This window comes from Lontra canadensis, unplaced genomic scaffold (assembly GCF_010015895.1).
Source record: "Lontra canadensis isolate GAN:19392208 unplaced genomic scaffold, GSC_riverotter_1.0 scaffold18, whole genome shotgun sequence".
In the NCBI taxonomy this organism is placed as follows: domain Eukaryota; kingdom Metazoa; phylum Chordata; class Mammalia; order Carnivora; family Mustelidae; genus Lontra; species Lontra canadensis.
Genome location: NW_022631012.1, coordinates 14295027 through 14312568, shown reverse-complemented (window position 1 = coordinate 14312568; position 17542 = coordinate 14295027). Strand labels below are relative to the sequence as shown.

The window sequence follows — 17542 nt, the reverse complement described above, 5'->3', positions numbered from 1 at the left end:
GACTGGCTGGATGAGTCTGTCTAATTCTCTGGTCGAGTAAGCTCAGCTGTCAATGTTAGTTTCATCAGTATTAAAGTCAGTATTTTCTGGGTGCCTGGGTGGCTCAGTCGGTTAAGCGTCTGCCTTCAGCTCAGGTCATGATCCCAGGGTTCTGGGATCGAGCCCCACATCGGGCTCCCCGCTCAGCAGGGAAGCCTGCTTCTCCCTCTGCCTCTGCCTGTTGCTCCCCCTGCTTGTGTTCCCTCTCTCTGTCAAATAAATAAACAAAATCTTAAAAAAAAGTAAGTATTTCCCTTTCTCATCTACCTTTCTTTTCTGACAAACTGGTTCAAAATTTTAGAAAGGAAAGAGGGTACTATGTAAAATGAACATCCTTCTTTCAAACCCAGACCCCAGTCTTCATCTTCTTCCAGACAGGGAGTGAGGGGGCCTCCTCCCCTGTCTTTCCTATTGCAATGGCATAAACTTTATACACTGCTTTTCCCAGGCCTCTTCTTTAAGTTGTCAAAAATTCAAACACGAACACTGACTGCTACTTCCTTCTTTTATTTTTTTCTTTGCAAGGGACATGGAGAAGCGGCGTTGGAAGGGAGAGAAGCCACGTCCAGTGCAGAGACTGATGCGGGACTCGATCTCACCACCCTGAGACCATGACCTGAGCCAGAATCAAGAGTTGGAGGCTTAACCAACTGAGCCACCTAAGTGACCCCTGACTGCTACTTCCTTACTCCCACTATAAAAATTCTATATCCCTCAAGGTAGCAGATAACTCAGACTGTCCAGGAAACAGTCATGCATAGCCTATGGGGGAAAGAAGCACACAAAAAATTAACATCTCAAGATATTATCTTACTGTATGTTTTTGGTTAATTAAAATTGGGGAATGAGTTTTTTAATATATGAATTTTAGCAGTCAAATAATAAATGATAATTGATCTAATTAGTAACAATGTCATAACCATATGTTGTCATTACTATTATCACATGCTCTGGGTCTCCTGAAGAAGCACATCTTCGCTTAACCAATGGAGAGCAGGTAAGTGGATTGGTGGCTCCATGAGTGTGTGGACAGACTTGGGTTGATGTAGCTCATTTTACAGGGCCATCAGTGTCACTAGCATCACTATGTCATTTCTTCAGAATTTTCTAATCCTAGTGATTTTGACATTGGAAGTCACTATAAATGCTAGGAAGCAGGGATAAAAAAGAAAAGAAACTCAGGAAAAGAACTGCCAAGGTCAGGGGGCACCTGGGTGGCTCAGTCAGTTGAGCATCCAACTCTTGACTTCAGCTCTGGTCACAATCTGAAGGTCATGAGATCAAGCCCCGACTGAGTCGGGCTCATGCTCAATGTGGAGTCTGCTTGTCCCGTTCCCCCTGCTCCTCACCCCACTCATAGACATGCGCTCTCTCCCTCTCACAATAATTAATTAATTAAATCTTAAAAAAAAAAAAAAAAAAGAATTGCCAAGATCCAGGGACCTGGGCTCCAAAAGTTAGCTTTGATGTCAGTGACCTGCTATAAATTCCTTATTAGGTTCACATTCTCTGAAACACCATCAGCAATCACATAAAATCAATCAATCTCTGAGCACTGTAAATAACTACTCAAAATCAGAAAACATAGAGCCCTTAAACTATGAGAACCTCCCAGGCCTGCATTTATTAGTAAACAGGGAATGTTATAATGTCTCCCACAATGACCCATGGCTTCATCATAAGTAACCTGAGACCCTTTAGAGGCGGGGTAGGAGGCCTCCCAATTTTTAACTATAAATCTTGTAAGCGACTTCTAGATTAGGGAAGAATTCTAAGAAGTATGTAGTCAGGCAACAACGATCTCATGCACTCCACCCATTCATCCCAAGATCCTTATAATATGGTCATTTTTTGGTCAATATTTGCAAAAAATCCTATTCAGTATGCATCGAGAGTGAAACGGAGGAGGGAGGGTGAGCCAATACAAGGGTGTGTTAACAACCAGTCATCATTGTGAGAAATGGGGCTTGGCCTTGCTGGAATGGGCCTCCGAATTGTCCATCTCAAGGACAAAAAATGAGAGTATGCATCTATCAGTTCAGGTCTCTCCCCTGGTCACAGCTTGTCCCATGAGATGCTAACTTGCCTGGACTTCAGTTTATCGCAGGGTCAAAGCAAAAGAAAAGGATGCAGGTTTTTCAAGTATGGTTGGGTTCATCCGTAACTGCCATGGAAGAACAGATTAGTTTATCTCACTTCTCCCATTTGGCCTTATCCTTCTTCATTAGTACCTCCGTTTACATTAGCCAATATAATCCTGTTGCATTTATTAAACCTATAGTAATCTGCATTTAAGAACAGCCTGGTAACTCTCCTTTATAGTTAAAATGTGCTAAATCAATTTTAGTGTTTTATGTACTTTCCTAATGCACAATCCCTTGGTTTTTTCAGTTTTCTTAAAATACGGTGCCAGTATCCTTAAAATTCTCAAACTAAATGCTATGTCCTAAAACTATGTTAACATATGCTCATAAAATGAACCACTGTTTTTATACTATGGCAATGAGGGCATTGCTGATGGTGGAGAGACTTATATCAGAATCCAGCATCTAAATTGACTAATCTCAACCAAATCCAGGGCTGTTTTATAAGACAATCTCCATAGCAACTAGAGAATCAGGGTAGAAAATTCTTGAAGTGGAAAGTTGTGCCTGATTTGCCAGATCAGCCCATGTTTTGACAATCTGTAATAAGGTAATCAAAGGGTCTCAAGACTATCACACAAGTGTTGACATTGTGTGAATCTATCATGGCATGTGTCCTCCAAGTCATAAAAATACTTGAAAAAACATCTAACAAGGCTGATATTTCTAATCAAATTCATTAATGTTTTATCTATTTTGAGGTAAATCAAAAAAATAAAAATCAATCACGTAGAAGCTATTTCTTTAGTCATATAACTTACTTAGCTAGCACCTTATCTTTCCAGTCTTCTAAATAATGTCCATTTATATGGCATTGTACAAACATTATTTTATTTGATTAATGACATAAAACAAAAAGCAGGTTTCCATATCATTTATAAAATTTATAGCTATTGCCCAGACTTTTAAAGCTGAATGCTATGAGCCTACATGTTAGGTAAGCCCACCATCACCAGCAAATCACTGGGAGAATTTGCCTGAGTACCTTCTGCCCTGACCCCTCCCCCACATTTTCACTCAGTCCTTCTCACGAAGATTTATGTGTGAATGGGAAACAGGGTCATGTTTCAGAAACACTGGCTCCCACATGTAAAAACACTGAGTAAGGAAGAAGGGGAAAACATACAGGAAGCAGTATGACCCACAGCAATCCTTCAGAGAAAAATGCTTATAAAAAATTTATAAAAGCCCAGAAACTGAGACTAAATATTGTCAATATAGAGTTGGACATCAGAAAAAAGAATAAGTTCCTGTAAACTTACCATTTGATTCCAAATTAGATGAATGACATGTTCTGAGAATGATCCAAATTAATTGAAAATCATCGAGAAGAATTACAGAAGTAGGGACTTCCAAATAAAGATAAGAGTATGGATCTTTAGAATTATTCTCGCTGCTTCCCAAAACCCCAGGAAAAAGATGGGAAAGGGATACTTTTTAAAAGCAAGGCCTCACTCGAACAAATGGTAGAGAAATGGAAGAGGAGGCAATAGCACCAGAACTTGGAAAACAGATATAAGAGTGGTAGGTGATTTGCAGACCCAAGGCAGCAAGAGGAACAGCAGAGAAGAAACTGACTTATGGCACAGGCACTTGATAATGATCAGAAATGGCAGCCTCAATTTGGAAGGCAAGATCAAGGCAAAGCTCAAAAACAGGGAGACTTGTGGGAAGTCTATTTAAGAAGCAGTTAGATGCTACCTGCCCCCCACATAGAAAGGCAAGTGCCCTGCCCCCACCTTGGCAGAAGACACGAGAGGCATCCAGCACCGAGGCATCTGAGCTGGAGAATACTGGGCAGAGCTGAGGGCAGGAATGAGTAATGAAAAGAGGGCAGCTAAGAGAATATTTACAAACTAAATGCTGATACTCTACCAGCCCTATTCTACAACTCATTTCCTAAAATATAGACAGCTGTGTCTACCCTCCAGGCTGAAGACTAGATGATCCTTCTCTGAGGAACTTGAACAACCCAAGAGGAAAAAACAAACAAACAAAGAAACCTGACATAGGGGTTCCCCAAAGAAATGATCTGATCAGATGAGTTTACAGCTGACAAACTCCACCTACATATTGAGAATATCCGTTCAGTCTTTCAGTGCCTACTCTCAGAGTAAGCAGCCAACCAGAATCATCAGACATCCAAGAAATGCTTTTAAAACAAACAAGCAACCTGGGGGTGAAGGGGGGGTGGGTAGGGGCTGAAAAACAGACACAATGCAGGAAGAAGAAAATATCAAAAATTATCCATTGATACTGCATTCATGAGACATGGCCAGGATGTTATTTCAAATAATAAGATGAAAGGAGTATATTCAGAGAGTATATAAAAGCATTTGGAAGCTAGTATAGAAAAAAAATGAAAGACTTACTGAAGGCTTGGCATATAGAGGAAATCTGCCAGAAAGTATTACAAAAATATAAAGTGATGGGGAAAGGAGAGAAATTAAATGTAGAGAACCAATACTAGAGTTCCAATTTCCAAATAATGGAGCCTCCAGAAAGAACTAAGAAAATGGAAGAAATCGTCAATGGGATAATTCAAGAGTTGTCTGGCACCAAGGAACAAGAGGGTCAAGGATTCAAAGCACCTAACACATCTCCAGCAAAATAAATGAAAACACATCCATACAAAGAACATGTCACAGAAATTTCAGAACACTAGGAAGAAAGTGAAAATCTTACAAGCTTCCAGAAAGAAAAGACAGATCACATACAAAGATTAGGAATCATAATGACTTCAGAGGTCTCAATAGTAACATAAAAATAAGAATTCAATAATACAATGTCTTCAAAATAAAGGAATTATTATTTTTAACCTAGAATTTTATACCTAGCCAAACTAACAAGTGTGATGATAGAGTAATAGCATTTTCAGACACATAAGGTCTCAAAAAATACTCCCCCACCTTTCCAAAGGAAGCTACTAGAAGATATATTCCCCTAAAACAGGACATAAACTAAGGGGGACAAAAAATAGAAGATATGAGATTTAGGAACCAGGGTATCCAACATGAAGAAAGATGCAGGGAACACCCAGGATGATAATTAAGGGAGATTCCATGATGAGAGTTATCCTCAACAAACTGAGGGCAACTAGTCCTAAATGGAACAGGTCAGAGAGATCTAGAAGATGATTCTTTAAGAAGATGAAACTGATAGAACATTCAATACATGGAATGTTCTATCTAAATGCATGGAGAGATGCTATTATTAACAGACGGGCTGGGGTTAAACCATTGACCAGTATTTTAAAAACTAAGTAAACAAACAAGCAAAAAGATAATGATCAATTCCAGCCAAAAGAAAATTGTGTAAAAAGGGTAAAATAATAACAACATTCTAAATACCTCATTGTGAATGTTTACATAGTTATAATAATGTAACCACCAAATATTTATCCAAACTTTGATATAACTCTATGGAGAAGAGGGAGGATTAGGAAGAGTGTGTGAGTGTGTATATGTTGGGAGTCAGGGGTGGGTGGTGAAAGGAAGCTAAATTTTCATCTTCTGCAGGGAGAAGTCAATAGACAGTGCCTAAAACTGAAAAACCAAGAAGCACCAATACGAGTTGGTATTTAGAGATCTGGAGTTGAATCCTAAATGATAAGACAAGAGAGTTAAAAGCACTTGGCTTTGGGGAGAAGAAAAAGTGATAGGGAAAAGGGAGGTGGGTACTTAGAGCTTTGGGAATAAACCCTGTGAAACAGTCAACTTTCAGCCACGTGTGTGTATCATTTGGATAATAACAAAGAAGAAAAAGGAGGAAAGGAAGGAGGAAAGAAAAGAGAGAGGGAAGGACAGAGAGAGGAGGGGGAAAAGGGAGGAAAGAAAAAATTTAAAGACACAATACAGATAAAAATGAACGAGAGCCTAACAGATCAAATGTGGTTTTCATTGAAAATGAAAACCAAAGTCCAAACATTTTTGGAAAAGTATTAGCTTTCAATAAGTACAGACTAGATCTTTGTGTCTCCTAGCTCTCAGTTTTATATCTCATTGCCAAATGGCAACATATAAAAAAGTATTCATTCTCCTTCCCCCCAAATCCCTTTCTTCCATTATTTGTAAGTGATGACACTTCCATACCACTGCTTTGTTCGCACTCCCCCAACATCCTATGGGTTCTCTCCATTCTCTCCACTTTATTATCTAGGGCACCATCACCTTTCCAAACTGGTCTGCCTGCTTCCTAACCATCCTCTAACATGCAGGCAGAGAAGGGTTTCTAAAACTCAAAGCAAATCACACCGCTCTCTTGTTAAAAACACTTCTGTGGTTCCCACTGCCTTGAGGATATGGTTTAAACTCCTTAACCTGGCCTATGGGATTTCAAGCTCTGACCTCTAACTACCCTGAAGCTTCATTTTTTACCATGCCCAGGAATGCCTCTCCCCTCCCACCCCATCTCTAAGTTCCAGCCTGCCACACTGAAGTCGTTTGTGGGTCCTCAAACCCAGGATGCTCTCACATCTGAGCCTCTGCATCACTGTGCCCTTTATCCTAAAAGTTCTTCTATGAAAATTATACGCAGAAGTATGTGTAAGTGTCTGTGCCTATGTATGCATACACAAATGAACACACACAAAACCTGCAGATGATTTTGACATTATTTATAAGGCCCCCCGAGCACTAATTTTGGACCCCACTTTAAGAACTCATTCCTTAAGCTATAAGCAAGCTTACAGCCACTATAAAAAAGTTCTGAAGTACATTATTCAGAATATTTTCATATAAAGCGTACATGAATTACACATATCAATATTAGCTATTTTTCATGTCACTGGAATGTTCTCCATTGCCCTTCCTCCCAGAGAAAGTGGGTTAAATGATTATCCTAAAGTTAGTTTCCATGAGAAGGTGTCACCCTAAGTGAAAAACATCCCTTTGCTGTTCTGAGAACAGCAAGTTCCTAGAATGTGAATACTTGTATCTCATAAGAATGCCTGGGCATGCTGTTACAAAAACAACAACAACAAAAAAAACTTTATAAAAAAGTCAATATTAGATGAACAGCTGTGTAGAAAGGGGAATGTAAAAATAAAAACTGCATGTTGCAGCATCAAAATAGTAACCATATACAGTATATGACTGTTCTTAATCAGATGAAGATTGAAGCTATTACATTTCAAATCAAATGTTATAAATTAGTTCAAGAATGCAGCTGAGCTCTCATTTAATTAGAAATGTCCATGTTTAAATCATGAGGTACAGTAGCTGCCAATGAAGCAAAAGGGCAAGGGAAGGGAGAAATACTGTGTCCAGACCCTCCGATTATCAACTGTCTCCGACGCACGACGAACATCTGGGGGGGACTGGTCCTGATGTAATGAAGAACTTCGTATACTAGCTAATTTGAGATTTAATGTAATTGAACATAATTGTTTTGAAGACAATTAAAATCATTATTCTGGTCTGGACAATTCTGAACTCTTCATTTTTGTGTGCAACGTATTTTCCCCCATGCTGAATTTTAACCCTTTCCTGGATAAAAAGTACAGCAAATTTCGGGTCAGGGTTTCCCGAAATAATCTTTAGATTGTCTGGTCGCATTAAAATGCAGCACAAGCAGGGAGGTGCTCCTCTGGAAACAAGTCTCTTTTCCTATTGCTAGTATTTACTGTAGCCCAGCTCAGCCAGAGTCCCAGATCTACAGCCCAAATGTCAGACAATTCAGCATTAAATAAAAATGAGGCAACATCATACAGGGATTTCTGGGGTCATACAGAGAAGAATGCAATTATCCTAAGGCGGACTTTCCCCCAAAGGTTATGAGCCTCTGCATCTCATAATTAACCACGGTGCAGCTAGACAGTCCAGGCAAAAGGTCTTTCTTTTCTCCCAATTTGCCTAATTCAAAAACACCTCAAGTGACATAGCTCAAATTTTCCAAATTAAACGCACCCCTGGGGCTGAAATCAAGCATGTGACAGTTCAGTTCCAAAGCAAATCTTAAAGAGAGTTGTGCATAAGGAAAGAAAGAAAAAAATCAGAGGAAAAAGGGGTAGGAGTTAACATTTAAGTGGTTTTTCAACCTCATCATTACCCCTGCTCAAGAAAATAGGACACAGATGGGCAAAACACACCATTGTTCTGCCATGAAGAGTCTACGGAACTCATTAGAAACTACTGTTGCTTCTCGTGATCTATGGTGAATCTGTAAGGGACGAAATGGTTGATGTGCCCCATCCCAGTCGGGTGGAGAGTGGAAAGAGAAGTCACAGAGACACGGTGTGCTTCGCAGCCCATGAGAGCCTGTTGTTGCTGGAATTCTCCAAGATCAAGTCTTCTCAGGGAGTTGAGGAATGCTTATCTTATCACAAACTGTTCTGATTTGTGAAAAATGGTTTCCAATCAGGAGTGACACACTGCCCTAAACTTTCTCCTACTTCTGGCCACAGCTTCACACTTGTCCCCTGGGACACCAGAGACAGGGTCAATGGGAGAGAGGTTCACTGCTCCCAGGCAAGAGTGGCTCCCCTCTCAAATCTCCACAGTGATAGAATTAAAGGCCTCCAAGCTGGCAGCCAGAAGAGAATTGCCTTAAAATGTCAAACTGCAAATAGCAATCACTGAACTTTCACTTGCATCTAAAGAAGCAGCTATAATTTTACTGTCCCACTAGCTGTTTTCTTTTGCAATCTGCATGGGAGATTATTTTTATCCAAATAAAGAAAAATAAAAGATCCAACCATTTCCCTTCACCTCACCTCCCTACTGTCATAAAGTTTCACATTTCTGCCAGCTCTTTATTCCCGAAAGTGGAGAATTACACAATGCTCATCAGTCTTAAACAACTTTGTTGTTTTATTCTTCAGTTGGTTACTTTAAATTTTTTCAATTCTATCACATTAATCTGATAAAATTCTGTTATTTTCAGAATGCTTTATAAATAATTACATTAAAAATACATATACATTTTTCTGAAGCATAATTATTTGATTTTGCTCTTATTCAGTAAGTAGCTTTTTACACTGAATCATTTTGTCTAGGTACATGTTATAGACACCTATGCTACTACTACTCTGAGTTTTCAGTAATGCAACATGACCATTTTAGCAACAGAGATAAAAAACAAAGAAGCAAATTTTATATCCTACGATTAACAGTCAAGATAATCTGTCCTTTGTTTGCTGGAAGTTATCAGTCAGCTCTTTGCTCTCTAAATAAATGGGCCTTTTGAAAGAAGACACTCTGCTAAGTTGAAATCAGGTTTATCTGAAAATATTTTGAACCCTTCACTAAACAAGATTAAGATATTATAGGCTTTTCTTTAAACAATTATGATCCTTCCAATCCCAGTTGTCCTGTTAAATCTGACAACATCCCTGTGAACCATGGAGTTCATTTCATTTTAACCCATGAACTAACTTGAGATTTCAGGGTCCCATCCCAAAACACAACTGCTTATAGTGTATTTCATTCCATGCCAAGTTATCAGTAAAATCAAGGTTGATTTCAACACTATTACTTCACATATTAAAACTAGAAAAGGTTTCCTTAACCACATAAGATATGGGATCATCATCTTCAGTAAGAGTCTTATTAAATCTTGGACCCCAGGGTTCATTTTAATAAAGAGGAAATGGGAAATGTTTGGGATATACATGTTCAGAAGACTAATGCAATGAAGTTTTGGGGCACGCTGTCTTGAGTATTCACATTTATACAGGAAATCAATGATTAAAGAGCATTCAGGTCTACCTGAAGCTTATCCTTCATCAAAAGACATACATAAAGAAACTGAAATCTTACCTAACTCATTAATAGACGCTGTTACTGTAATGACTGATCTGATGTAGTCTTGATCAGAAAATGAAATATACTGAACATTGATACTTCAGGATATTTCTGCCCTGCAAAGAAAACAACACATACATGCAAGAATTTTTTTCTGTGGAATCTTAATAATTTATTTCTTCTGATAAAATTAAATTGAGCTTGAGAAAAATCCTGGGATTTGACCTCTAAAGTGACATTGACTAATCATGAAATTCACAGGTAGTAATGTCTACTTCTTACAGGATTACCATATAACCAGATTACAGTTATAATGAGATCTGATATCTAGTTATAACAGTTCAGAGGCTCAGTTCAGAGGCTAGTCTTTGGTGTCTATGACAGATCATCTCTTGGACTTGCCACTAGGCTTGCCAAAATTATCTTAACTTAGTCCAAGATGGTAGCCTCCTGTTTCAATCGCCAAATCACACCACTCTAAATTCTGCTCCTTCTCAATCTCATCCTCTAGGCTTTGTCAATTTTTCCTTCCAAAGGAAAGGAAATTTCCAAATCAAAACTTCACAAATCAAACTGCCTGGATCAAAATCTGACATCTGGAAAAGCTAAGACAGGCCAATTAGTGCCTAAAGCACAGGTTCCTGGGATGCATGCACCTGTCCATTAGAAACCGTTCTGTCCCCACCATCTCCTCGTCAGAGGCCACCAACGTCCTTCAGATGTTAACGACTTCCAGCTTTTGGTGGCTTGTGACTCACTTGAATGTGTAACCTGGAGGAGAAAGCTGCCATACACTTGTATGGCAGCCGCACATTACCCCAACGTTATTTTTAAAGTTTACAAGCCTGGTTCAGCCTCCTTAAAAGTCCCCCTTAAGCCTACAAAAGCAAATTCAAAGTGAAGAACAAAAGTTTTCAGGCAGTAATTAAACCGTTAGCTATGCTATTATACCTTTGTCGCCCTGTCCCCTGGCAGCCTAACAATTAATCTTTTCAGAAGAGAGGAAAAATAAGTTACACGCAGGAACTACAGAGCTTACAGCAGCCCTACGCTATTAATTTTAATAACATGAAAAGATAAACATATGTCACTCACTCATAGCCAAATGAGCATCTACAGAGCCCTGCCCTGGTGTACATCTAAAATTTATAACTCAGGTTCCTTTGCCCAAGACATTTTAGGCTATTTAAATATTTTCACATTGCTTAATCAGAAAAAAATATGGATGATATAATTTTATTCCACTCATTTAAAAATAAAGGCATTTAAAATATTTGTAAAATGACAGGTCATTTTCTTAGCTAGTACCACCTTCCCTCATTTTTTAAAACCATAAAAGATGAAGCAAGAACAAGATTATACAACCTCTTATTTTAAGTATTTTTTCAACATACTCTAGCTCCCGGAAGAAAAGAGATGATTTTATTTTTTCATCCCAAATCTTCTTCTGAAAAGCTTTTATTCTCAGTTTCATATGATACAATTGAATCAAATGCTAAAAGAATGAAACACTCTCTCCTGCAATTTCTTAAGCATGCATATAGGAAAAAAAATTACTGCTGGCAGGAGGAACTGTCAGTATGAATCTCGGCAGAAGTAAATTGTTTGGTATTTGTAATGGAGTATAATAGCTATAATTCCACTTGAGCTGCTGCCACTAATAAGCTGATAAAAACTCCGAGTTGAGACCCAGGTGTCCATCAGTATATGCCTTCCACAAATGTCCTTGTACATTCACTTAATCACAGAGACGGGTAACCCAGTCCCATTAGAAGTACTGTGTCTCACAATGAGGGGCCCAAGCTGGCTCTTCCCACAAAGAGAATGCAAAAGCACAGATGTATCCTGCCTCTAGAGGAGTTTTCTTATCAGCAATTTTAAGGAATTTTCTTAGACGCTTCCAGCTCCTGCAAAGTTGTAAGACAGTAACTTAAATGTGCTCACCATTAGAAACAGGCCAGGGGAAAACACTTCTTTCTCATGAAAAGTAGTCCCCAAATCAAAAATGACTCAGAAATTAACACAGAATGTCTTGAATGCTTCTGGATTGTGACCCGAATGTTCACCTGTTGCCAAAAAGTTGATTTTAATTAACAAAGCATTCTATTCAAATGATTAGGAGTCTGAATACACTGTTTTGTGTGTGTGTGAAAGCAAAAACAACTAGAACCCAGAACCGTGTGTCATCACATGAACATTTTAACGAGGGTAAAACAAAGAATAATATCTCTCATTGGAAATACTGGCCCAGGGAGTAAAGAGGCTTGAGGTCCAGTCTTCGGAACTGCTGAGAGATCTTACACCCATCATTTAAATGCAATTGCCTACTAGTTTTTATATGGAGAAAATGGAGGAGAAATAATAATGTTGTAATGAAAGCATGGGTTTTGCTGGCAGGAGAGCTCTGAAAAGTAGCTGGTATTTGGCCAGTTTATTTTTTATACAACCTGTTGAATAAAAAGCATAATGTACAATTATGCTCATTCTATTAGTGATCAAATAAGTGGCCCATGAGGGAAACATTAAACCTTTATGTAAATATATCCTCCTCAGCAGCCTGAACTCCTGAACAATGCTCATCTCAGACACTCACTCTCCAGTGTGAATAAGTGCACCGCTGAGCTTACGTGGGCTTTTGGAAGAGCACATGTGCCCATGAGTAACTGATCTATCTCAGTATCTCAGAGTCCTGCGTTAGCTCTAACAGCCCGAGAACAAGGAGAAAAGTCTAAGAAGAAAGAATGTTCTATAGCACTGTCTGCAGAATACAAAAACTACTGTACTCATACATATTCACATCAATTGTCTGTTTTCCTACCATTTCTTTCAAGAAGAGCTGCTTTTGCTATGTTCTCAACAATGTATTTTCTTCTGGCTTCTGAAATACTTAGTAAACAAGCAGCCAAATGGAACCCGAGTCTGGAAGAAGCCATGGTGATTTTTCTAGAATAGGAGAAAAATTATTGTTCATTTTGGTCTCTATGGCTCATTCGTATTTTCATGTTCATTAACGATAAAAAAATTATACTTTTCTGGAAACCAGGCAGTCATAATATGAACACTTCACTATTTTATTCCTGGAGAACACCTGAAGAGAGAAACCTTCAGATTGAGTCAACCAGAAAACCATGTGTATGTGGTCATGCACAGATAAGCCTACGTAGTATTGACACTAGGAAATATAGGGCAAGTTACTCAACCTGAATTGTCATGTAAATGAAAATATTTGTTAAAGTATTCTATTCTCTCTTAAACACCATCTTCCTTAGATTATCCCCGTTTTCAAGGTCTATGATACTTAACAAATAAGCTTGATCCTCTTGTTAAATGAGACTTACTAGGGAAATGTAGAAAACAGAAGTGAAGAAGATTCTTGGAAAAACTACCTTTCTGGCAAAAAGAAAAGTTATCTCTATGGTCCATGCTACAGCCAATATATGAACAATAAAAGGGACTCATTTGGGTGCTGTATGTGACAACTATTTGACTCTATTCCTCTCGTACTTTAATCCCCACAGTTCCTTTATCAGTTTAAAATCTTTTCAAAGGACTCTGTTCCTGGAACTGAAATCTGACAATAATGCCCAAAATGTGACTGATGCCCTTTTGTTGAAAGTGGATTAATTATAAAACAATTCCCCTTTTCAAGATCGGGCCATATTCTGGTCTCTTTTAAATATTAAAAAACTAATTATGGCCCTCATGAATTCATTCAACAAGTTATTCCATTAAGAGTTATTTTGTTTTAGGCAATGCGGGGAATGCCGCAGTGAATGGTGTCCAAGGCCGAGACAGACGTGTTTCTGAGTTTAAGCTGAACTGTGCTCTCACACGAGTCACAGTACTGTCTATGCATAAACCCTCTGGCTTCTGTTCACCAAGATTGTCCATTGGCCCGATCGTCCTAACCTAGAGGGAATCCAGGGCTACATGACTAGTCTAGGTTTGCAAGCAACTTTTCATACTGTGGCCATCACCTCCTGCCTGAAAAGTCATAAAAATATGGTCATTAGGTTTTTGTAGGCATTAATAATATCGTTGTAATAAGGCAACTCAGACCTCTCTCATTTCTGTGTAAACAAAAAATTGCTTTACACAAGGGGTGTGGGCGTCTTCTGGCTTTCATTTGTTTTCAGTGTGTTTATGTAGCTTAATTGTCTCATCAGGCACTTTCCCAACATAATTATGCTTTTTAACAAATGGTGTTTATGGCAACCCCTAACAGTGCAAAAGAAAGGATTAGTTTCATCCTCTCATTCCACATTTTGATTCCCTGTGGACAGTTAAATCACACAAAGATGGTGTTAGAAAAATCTACCTTCACAGCAAAAGCTGGAATTAGCGGCCACCAGGCTTTTGGAGAGCAGTCAGGCTCGTGAGCACAAGGGGTGTCTCCCTGCCTCTTGCACTCACAAAGTAACCCAGAGCAACCCCGCCAGCGTTCAGTGGTTCGGGAGAACGCGCTCCCCGTCCGCCCGTCCCTCCAATCACAGTTCGATGACTTCCGGCCACGAACCAAAAAGCTGCCGCCCCTGGGGAGGAACGCCCGGGGCCCGCGCGGACGGGAGCCGCCCGCGGCAGTTCCGCCAGATCACCTGCCGCCTGCGCACGCACCACCTTTCGCGCTTTTGGGGCGGCAGAAAGGCTCACCGAGGAGGCGGGGGCGCGTGCTGCGGTTGCACCCGCCGCTGGGACTCCCTGCGCGGCCCCGCAGCGGGGCCGGTGCGCTGTGGCCACGTGGGCCGAAGGCTAACCCGGGAGGGGGGAGGGGGGCGGCGCGAGCCTCGGGGCAGTCCCCCGCCGCCCCGCGTCGCCCGCCGGGAGCAGCGTCTCCGGGGCCCGGGAGCGAGGCACGGCCGGCGGCGGGGCTGCCCGGGAGCGGCTCTACCGCCAGCGCCGGCGCACGCGCCCGCAGCTCCGCACGGGGGAGGGAACCGACCTGCGCGCGCGGAGGGGCGGCGGGGTGGGCCGGCGCGGAGCAGGGGTCGCCGCGCGTGAGCGGCGCGCAGCTTCCGCCTCCGGCCCCGCCCCCCGGCCGCCCCGCTCGCGCGCCAGCCCGCCGCCGCGTAGCGCGGAGCACGCTCCCCGGGTCGCCGCCTGACCTCCGGCCCGCGCCTCCTGCGCCGGCCCCCGCCCCCGCCGGCTTCCCGCCGCGCCCCCGCGCCCCCGGTGCAGCCCTCCGCAGGCCTGCGGCCGGGAGCTTAACGTTCCGTCGCCCCTCTCCTTTAGCTTGGGATTCTCCACCCTCGTCTCTTGTTAATGAATGACTTTGTAAAAGGGCAGTAGAATCTAACGATGAGGTCATTATCCGTTAGTCACACACCCAGCAGGGGGCTCTTCGGAGCGCGCGAGGAGGGCACCGCTTCAGTGAAGTCTCCCCTGAGAAACACCGCCAGCGCTTGTGAGCAGGGGCGGGACCCGTCCCCGGACAACAGCAGTCGTGGCACTTGCCCGTTGACTCAAAGTTACAAGCAATTTGAACCAGGCATTAAGCATTTCCCTTTTTTTCTAGGCCAGTGAACCTTGAGAACACATTTCTCCTACAAAAACCTGTTTTTTTTTTTAAATATATATAGCAAGGATTAAATGTCACTGTTTTGATCCAATTTCGTTCCTGAAGTGAAATAATCACTAAATAACTACTTTGACAGAATAAATTAATTTTTAAATCTATTTTTTTATTTTCTAATTATACTTTTTAAACACAGATTTGAGGAAATTAACATTTATGTGGACATTTGGTTTCTAGCCTAATGTGGCATAAAAATAAGTAACATAATGAGTGTTAAAAAAAATCAGGTTCATGATGCTTCTCACATCATCATCATTGTACTGAGATGTCACAACAGTATTATGTGCGATTGTGTCAGATCCTGCCTTCTCCAGCTCGGAGTGTTGGCAGGTAGGAGGGTTGTTGGCAAGAGGAGGGGTGTTAACCTCAGGATCCTGGATTCGTTCCAAGGCTGGTAATTACATTCTGCCAGCCAAAATTCATCCCATAATTTTAATTGGATAAATCCTTTCTGGCCTAAGCTACTGCTATGCCTGTCAAACTGTTGCCACATTTCACCCCAGAGGTGTCTGTGTTTTAGTTGCAAGAATCAGTCCCTTTGAGGTTGGCTTATCAATTTAAATCCTCAAAGTGCTTTGGGATCCTGTGGAATTAAATATATATTTAGGTATTTTTTTTCCTCTACTGAATCTGTAATAGAAATGCGTAAAATAGACGTATATCCATGTTAATGCCTAAAAACCAATATCCAGCAGATCTATTTAATGTCAGCGATAATTTCAAAATAATTTAACTAGACTGCTGCCCCTAACTTTCTCTTCTCTTCTTTTGAGAGCTTTTACTGACTTTTTGAGAGAACTTTTACTTTTAGTTTCCAGTTTACAAAAAGTACTGCAGTGTCCAACATTTCCTTCTAAGGAGGACAATGGAACTGAATGAGGGCCCTGTATCTCACCTTTCCAAACAATCCTATGATGGGACAGACTACTGGCTACAAATGGAAGACACAGTAACATTACATCTAGTCTTATCTGTCCCTCCAGAGAAAACAGTGTGACACCTAGGGGCCCATGGTTCTAGCTGTAAAAACTGCTAGAACTAAAACTTCTTTCCCACATCTCCTAATCCTCTCTGTGAGAATTTCCTTCCCTTTACAGGGATGCTGGGGTGTTAAGTAAGATAACACTTTGGAAAGCAACAACTCCCAGCAGTTACTCAGTAAACCTTAATCCCTTTCTCCACTCTCCTGAGGTCAGACAGAAATGGAGAGACGGCAGGGTCCCAATGTTCTTTGTGGAGAAGGGCAGCATCTACCCCTGCCTCAGGACTGTACGCACGTCTTTTTGGAAAAGACAAGGAGACAGATACCAGCAAATTTGATGAAAGTTCAGCAGTAAGACTAAAAGTCTTATTTTGCTCTTTTCAGGAATTAAAACATGGGATGCCCGGATGGCTGCATTGGTTAAGCCTCTACCTTCAGCCTAGGGCATGATCCCAGGGTCCTGGAATCGAGTTCCACATCGGGGTCCCCTTGCTTGTCCTCTGTATCTCTTTCTGACAAATAAATAAAATCTTAAAAAAATAAATTGAAAAGTACCTTTAGATTTTAGCTTTACTTGAGCTCAGCCACATAAAATCCTGCCTTTTTTGTTATTTAAAAGAGTTCTGCATCACTTTTATAATGTATGAGCATCAAACCTCTCATTACTTAACTTAGCGTGCTTTGGAGGAGTTTTTCATACATTGTGGGTGAATGAGTTATCCTGACTATTCCTTTCTCCTGCTAAGTCCATGTTCGGGGCATCACTTCCTTTGATCATTACGGTTCCTGTCCAAACACAAATAAGCACCAGAAGAAAGCGTAGCTACTAGTCCTAGTGTCAATTCTATCTGTGATAACCTGTTTCCTAACACTCCCATTAGTCCCTTGTGAGACAATGATAGTTTTCTCTATCCTTCATCTTCATTTTTGCCAGCAAGGAGAGCAGAGGTCTTATAGGAGCTTCCCTTGGCCCATCAGAGCTGAGGTGGGTCAAAGGGAGAGGCTGTGCTCTAGTCTGGCTCCACAGAGCTCCTGGAACATAGCACTCAGGCGCTGCCCAAGC

General features: G+C 41.0%; 1 protein-coding gene across 1 annotated transcript in view; it reads right to left on the bottom strand.

The window, feature by feature from the left end:
- Positions 1–14885, bottom strand: part of FTCDNL1 (formiminotransferase cyclodeaminase N-terminal like) — a 40982-nt gene extending 26097 nt beyond the window's left edge. The window contains 4 exon segments of the mRNA XM_032860141.1: positions 9941–10004; positions 10007–10041; positions 12744–12868; positions 14865–14885. Coding sequence (XP_032716032.1) covers positions 9941–10004; positions 10007–10041; positions 12744–12858 — 214 coding nt within the window. The 5' untranslated portion in view covers positions 12859–12868; positions 14865–14885.
- Between the last annotated feature and the right edge of the window lie 2657 nt (positions 14886–17542).